Source organism: Hibiscus syriacus, unplaced genomic scaffold (genome assembly GCF_006381635.1).
Source record: "Hibiscus syriacus cultivar Baekdansim isolate YM2019G1 unplaced genomic scaffold, ASM638163v2 tig00110114_pilon, whole genome shotgun sequence".
Lineage (NCBI taxonomy): Eukaryota > Viridiplantae > Streptophyta > Magnoliopsida > Malvales > Malvaceae > Hibiscus > Hibiscus syriacus.
The window spans coordinates 970,064-977,584 of NW_024062594.1; the positions used below are offsets into that span (position 1 = coordinate 970,064).

Sequence of the window (7,521 nt, forward strand, 5' to 3'; positions counted from 1 at the left end):
AGGCTCTAAGGCCCCAAGACACTCCCTTAGATTGGCTCCTACGACTAATGGACCTAGGGTAAGTCCTTATGGATGCAGTTTTGGGGAACTGTATATCGATATTCGGTTGGAGGGTATTAATGTGGTCTTAAAATTATGTTTCAAATTGTTACCTTTTTGAAAGATTTGTACACTTTCTCTAGTTTTGTTGGAACACACTAGACTCCTCATCTCAATCTCCTGAATCTGTTTCTCTGAATATTTCCTTCAGATTTTGATTTCTTGACTGTTACATGAAGAAATAATTAATGAAATTTGAGTTCGTTGCTAGAACCTGATGATGTTTATATCGTTAAGAAAATTTATGCTTTACCTTATACTTTGATGATGAAATTTGAACTTTTAAAAGTTTAAGGACTAATTTGAAATGAGGGTCATAGTTTAGGGGCATATCATACAATTAACTCTAAAGAAAATGAGTCAAAGTAAACCAAAATATGTCTAGTTTTTTTTTTATGTGTTGGGCTTCCGTTTAAGAGTAAATTTGAATTGGATCATGGAATGGCCGGTTTGAGTATTTAATGAATACTATTAGAATTGGGCTAGGGTACTTGCCCCCAAAATAAAGGTGCCACCAATTGGATTTGGAGCCTACATAATTCATTTTTAAATAAATTTTGTTATTATAATATTTTACGGTTTGAGTATTTAATGAATACTAGTAGAATTGGGCTAGGGTACTTGCCCCCAAAATAAAGGTGCCACCAATTGGATTTGGAGCCTACATAATTTATTTTTAAATAAATTTTGTTATTATAATATTTTACTATATTTAAATTTATAAAAAAAACTAAATATAAATTTTAAAACAATCTAAAGTATTTTTTTACGCACTGTTTTTATCTGTGACAACAAATACGTGTTACAGACACAATTAATTAAACTCAAAATTTTTAAAGAAAATAATATTTTTTATCGTTAAAATCATTAATGAATTCTATAAACCGATTGTCTATTGCATTCATTAGGTAGTTTTGTATTATCAATCTTCCCAAAGCTCATTTTATTACTTACCATTGCAGGTTAAAGAGTTTGATCATGTGCTTCTATCGACATCAGTAAAGGAGTTCCACCAACGTTGCTTGCGGAGTACGATGTATGAAATTAGGGGGCATGTAGGTTGTATTATGTTTTTATATTCGAGTTTGAAACTTGTTATGTTACTGGATATTGTTGAATTCTATTTTCAATAAATAAATGATTTTCTGAATTTGTATTTATCTATAAATTATTTTACAGTTTTAAATGAATTAATTTTTTTTTAAATTTTCCAGGATTTTCAGTCTGGGTCGCTTCGATGGCCCTAATGTGACACCCTAGATCAGATCACCCGTATCGGTCTGAGGGTATTACAATACTCAATAAATTCGATGAAGTTTCACTCAACTCATGTTAATTATAAAAACTTCATTGCTCGACTCGATTTGTCATAATTTTTAGTACTTTATTTTTAAAATATATGTAAAATATAATAATACTATATATAACTTAATATAAACATAAAATAATAAATTTAACAAAAAATCAACATAATGTCTAAAATAAATCTAATGTTTAAACTCTAAAATAACAATCTATAAATACATCAAGCTAACATATTACATAATATTATTAAAAAAATTAACAATACATAAGCTATTTAAAAAAAAAGGCAATCAACATCTCTCCACCTTATTCTTCGTTCCTTGCAAGCATCAAACTATAAAATTGAGAGAATATATTTTTTGCTTGATCAACATAATTATTATGTCTATAAAAAGAGAGTTATAATACCTTATAATATCTATAAAAAATTAAAGACCAATTTTAAATGTAAGTCATAAATTAGAGATATATGGTACAAATATTTTTTCTTTAAATAATTTAAAATTAATTGAAATATAATATTTTTTTAAATGTTTAAAATTTTTAGATGACAATTCGACAAAAGAAATATAATTTAGAGGACAAACAAACTTTAAATTAATTTTAATAATAAAGTTAATGAATATTTCATATTTTAACATTATATAATTTTATACGTTATCAATAAATTTGATTATCGAACATCATGAAGAATGGATATAACTTTTTTTTTTTTTATAATGACCCATGGAGAATGAATTTTAAAAAAAATTCATGATGCAATGTCATCAACGACTGAGATTCGTCTGTGAATCCCAAACGAAATCCCAGACCAGCAGATTAGAAAAGCTCAATGTGAAAATATAACAGCAAAAATAAATCTGAAACAAACACGCGAGAGTTTTACGTTGAAATCTTCATGGCAGAACATGCCCGACTCTGTCTCCCAATTTCAGAGATCTTCTTGCTCACTCTTTCGTTTAATTTTATTTTATTTTTCATGATAGCCCGATTACATTATCGTGAACGTTTTCTGGGTTTTCCCTGCCAAAAAATTTGGATTCAGAAAAAATGAGCATCGGTAATCTAACAGAGCTGGAGAGTAACCTCACTCTCAGCGATCGCTTGAAGCTCTTCAAATCTTCGCAGTTCAATCCCGATGCTTATCTCCAATCCAAATGCAACAACATGACGGAGAAGGTAAATTAATTTCAATTCTCAAATAATCATATACATAGCCAAATACGCGTCAGTCATAATGATTTATGCGATCAAATGGGATTCCGAATTTCCTTTTTATGTTATAACGAGATGAGGATGATTCAAGATTACTAGTAATGGTAGAGATATTCAATTTTTTAATCACAGGAGATAAAGCATGCGTGCATGAACTTGTTAGAATTAAGGAAGGCGTCTGCAGAGGAAATGCGTAAAAGTGTGTACGCTAATTATACTGCCTTTATACGGTAAGTCTTTATTATACTCACTCAAGGATCTATACCGATATATTTGTCTAAAATGCTTATTGTGTTCTGGATTTCTTGGTTGTCAACTTGTTTCATTGTTACCAGTTAATGTTTTGAATGATTGGAAGAGGATCAACATAACATTGATCGGTGTTTGCGATAATTAGATGCCGGCATTGAGTAAATAAAGTATCAATTCTTGCTTTCGTATATACCAACTTTAAGATTCTAAAATCTTGATTTTTTTTGCATTTGAAGTACATCCAAGGAGATTACAGTTCTTGAGGGGGAGCTCCTTTCGATGAGGAATCTTCTTTCTACTCAGGCAGCTTTAGTTCACGGTTTAGCCGAAGGTGTCTTCCTCGATTCCTTGACAGCCGGCGCTGACGATTCAGAAGAGGATAACATATTTGCTGTTAAAAATACGAAACTTAATAAAACCGAGAAGTGGTTTGTTGAATATGAGGAAAACCTTGAAGTTCTATTGGCTGAAAAGAGAGTGGATGAAGCTATGGCCGCTTTGGAGGAAGGGGAAAAAGTAGCCAAAGAACAAGCAGCAAAAGAACCTAATACTAAACAGAACTTGAGTCCAGATGCACTTCAAAGATTGAAGACTGCCCTCACTTTGCTGAGACAAAAACTAGTTGATCAACTCGCAGAGACAACTTGCCAACCTTTCACGAAAGGTGCCGAGCTCCGTTTGGCCGTTTTGTCCATTAAAAATCTCGGGGACGGTCCACGTGCCCATACGTTGCTGCTCAATTCTCATCAGCAGAGGCTGCAGCGTGGTATGCAAAGTCTTCGTCCTTCGAACAATTCTCATGGAGGATCAACTACTTCGGCTCTTTCACAGCTTGTATTTTCAACCATTGCGCAAGCATCTAGTGATTCCTTAGCGGTTTTCGGCGAGGAGCCTGCATATTCATCTGAACTAGTAACATGGGCTGTCAAGCAAACTGACACATTCGCGCTTCTCTTAAAGAGACATGCTCTAGCTTCATCTGCAGCTGCTGGGGGTCTAAGAGTGGCCACTGAATGTGTTCAGATATGCCTTGGCCATTGCGCTTTGTTAGAAGCTCGTGGATTAGCTCTTTCCCCTATCTTAATGAGGCATTTTAAGCCCTGTGTCGACCTGGCATTCAGTGCCACCTTAAAAAGAATCGAACAGAGTACTGCTGCACTTGCTGCTGCAGATGATTGGGTGCTTTCTTATGCACCGGGTGATGCACGTCCGTTATCTTCTACTTTATCTCTTAGTAGTGCAACTATGCCACAGCCAAAGCTTTCAAGCAGCGCTCACAAATTGAATTCAATGGTTAAGGTAATTATTTCTGCTTCCATAGTGATTAATGTTATGTGATCAAACATAAGTAAAATGTACTTTTAATTCCTTGTTTTGCAAGTTTTAGAATCTTTGGCGTTCCTAATCTGGCATTTTGTCTGGTTTTAGGCATTTATGGAGGATGTTGGCCCCCTTGAGATTCTTCAATTGGATGGTCCAGCTTTAGAAGGAGTTTTACAAATATTCAATTCCTATGTTAATCTACTGATAAGTGCATTGCCTGGTTCGATGGAAAACGAAGAAACTTTAGATGGTTCTGGGAATAGAATTCTCAAGATGGCAGAGAGTGAATCCCAACAGTTGGCTTTACTTGCCAATGCATCATTGCTAGCGGATGAACTGCTTCCCCGGGCTGCATTGAAACTTTTGCCATTGAGCCAGGCTAGCAGAGTGGATGCCACCCCTAGAAGCACTTCAGATAGGCAAGGCCGTGTTCCGGAACAAAGGGAGTGGAAGCGGAAATTAAACCGCTCGGTTGAACGTTTGCGAGATAGCTTTTGTAGACAACACGCCCTTGATCTTATCTTCACAGTCGACGGGGACATGCGTCTCAATGCAGAGATATACATAAGTATGGATAGCCATACTGAGGAACCTGAATGGTTTCCATCACCTATTTTCCAGGTAATATCTCGATTTCCTTAGTCATGACGTATGACATGCAACCTGAAAAGAAGAAGATATGACATCTTTTGAATTCGAGCCTGATGAACTGAATTTGAACAGTGACCTATGGCAAGTATATCTTTTATCACTTACTATGAATATGATAAACCTTTTCTCGTCAACAACTTTATCTTGTTTCAGGAACTTTTTGAAAAACTAACAAGGATGGCAAGTATAGCAGCTGATATGTTTGTGGGGAGGGAAAGGTTTGCTACACTTCTATTAATGAGACAAACAGAGACTGTAATCCTTTGGCTTTCCGATGACCAAACCTTTTGGGAAGAGATCGAGCAGGGGCCGACACCTTTGGGTCCCCTCGGTCTTCAACAGGTATATACTCGATCAAATACAAATGTATAGGGTTAGATGATTTAACATCTTATAACTTTCGTTTTTGTTTCGATGCAGCTTTATCTGGATATGGAATTTGTAATGATTTTTGCTTCCGAAGGCCGGTATCTGTCTCGAAATCTGCAACAAGTTATCAAAACCATTATCGAGAGAGCTATCGAGGCACTGGCTGCAACCGGAATTGATCCATACAGGTACATTCCATATGACCAATATCATAATGGGAGCATTTTTTGTTTCGATACACTAGACTGGCCCTTCTGATCCATATGAGAATTACTTAGAATCTGACGAAGCGCTTTTGTGTTCTGGCAGCGTGTTGCCGGAGGATGACTGGTTCGCCGAAGTTGCTCAAATAGCAATCAAGATGTTAAGTGGTAAAGACAACTTTACTACTCTGGAGGGAGACGCAACAAGCCCTACGGCATCTGCGTCGGCAGCTTCGTTCTGAAGTAACTAAGGTCTCTGGCCGTACCTTTGCTCAAAGCATGTCACCGTCACAAAGCAACCCTGCTTGCCATCCAATAAAATGCAGGTTTTTAGATCATTTGTGTTAACTTTCAACATGTCTTATGTAGGAATGCAGAACTCTTCATAGATTGTTAACAGGCCTAATGAGCTTTTATTTCTTTTATTTTTATTTACCAGAATGTTTTAATTTTCTGAAAATAAAGGATAAAATTTAATTTTCTGAAAATGGAAGTAGAAAGTAAATACAAAAATTATTTTCAAAAGTAAAATGAAGCTTAAATCTCCTATAAAAAAGCATGTAATACATTTTCCAGTTTCAGTGATCGATACTCCCAAATGGTTAAAGATCCATGAATTTCAACTCAATGTATGGCCTAGAGAAAACAAAGGCTTAAAAGCCTATTACAAGAACTGCAAACCGTAGGTACAAAGGAGTCTCGGGCCTCTTGTTTCCACAAGGCACGAAACAAATTCCGTCATAAATTATTATTTTTAAAAAATTAGAGTCATAATATTAAAACTAGCCTCTCAATTTGTACTAAAATAATCACTTTGATCTCTTTATTTTTCTAAAGCATTTTGTCCTTCAATGTATCATTTTATGATAAAAATACCCTTAATATTTGACTAAATAGTCATTTTGACTCCTATTATTTTTTTAGAGCATTTTAATCAACAACGTTTCATTTTAGGGTAATAAAGTCCCTATTTTGAAACTTTAACTGTTTGTCAACTAATAGTTTCCATCCATAGAAGGACCTTTTTGCCCCAATATGAAATGTGCAGGGCCAAAATACTCCAAAAAGAATATAGATCAAAATGACCATTTTGATAAACATTAGGAGCTAATTTTGGTATTATGTATAAATTATATATCTAACGGTATGTTTTGATTTTGTTCTAGTTATCTAATGTTAAAGAATAAATATAAGTATTTTGATAATTTTGTATTAAAATAATTTTTCAAATGTTAAAAGTACTATTTAAAAAAAATACATTTGAAATAGAAAATTTATTTAAAAATATTTTTCATCATAGTTCATTGTTTATATATATTAACTCCAAAAACAATTTTTAATCTAATAAAAAATAAGGTTGAATGGAAGAATAGCATCTTGATAGAACAGTAGATATTGGGAGTGGGCATATTACCAATTAGAGTAATTGAGCACGTGAGATAACAAACTACACTGAATGTTAAATCGGTAACTAAAATTGTAGTTGTGGAAAGGGAGTGGGCATTGGCATACTTTATGTATTTTTCACATGCCGATATTCACATGCCTTTACCAACACTGCTCCTTCGCTGGTTTGCTATATCTTTGGCAAGTGATGTGATCTATCCATATGAAAAAATCCGAATTCAACCGGTGAGAGAACGATTATTGATCGATATTTTAAAGAAAGAGAAAGTGATTGTCACGACGAATGAAAAAAAGTATTGACCTTTTTTTAGTTTTGATTGAAGGTATTTATAGTAGTCTTTAGTGTTTGTCAGTCCTAAAATTATTATGGTAGTTTGAAAGTCAATAGATACGTAGATTTGATAATCAGACTTTAGATTTTGTTCTGATACATCACATGAGCTCGTCTATCAAAAGTTTTGTCGATGCGCTATAATCAATCAAATATTTATTTTTAAGAGTGCAGGTTAACCGAAGACTCCAAAAGACGAGAAAGTTTCAAAAAAAAAAACATATCCAAGGGGATATAACAAATTTGATCGGATTAATTATAATTTAAGTAATGTTGCAATCGGGGAGCGTGCTGAAATAAATTTGGCCCACACTTCCCATATGATGCGAAGGAAGTGAATGATCTTTTGTAGTTAAACATGGAAAT

General features: G+C 34.1%; 1 protein-coding gene across 1 annotated transcript; it reads left to right on the forward strand.

Annotated features, from left to right (window-relative positions):
- Window positions 1-2,454: 2,454 nt before the first annotated feature.
- Window positions 2,455-5,756, forward strand: LOC120215240 (exocyst complex component EXO84A-like). The gene is made up of 7 exons (XM_039212968.1): window positions 2,455-2,583; window positions 2,752-2,849; window positions 3,108-4,170; window positions 4,300-4,815; window positions 4,999-5,187; window positions 5,266-5,402; window positions 5,524-5,756. Exons 1-7 carry the CDS (start codon window positions 2,455-2,457, stop codon window positions 5,657-5,659), a joined length of 2,268 nt encoding a protein of 755 aa, XP_039068899.1. The 3' UTR covers window positions 5,660-5,756.
- The last annotated feature ends 1,765 nt before the right edge of the window (window positions 5,757-7,521 follow it).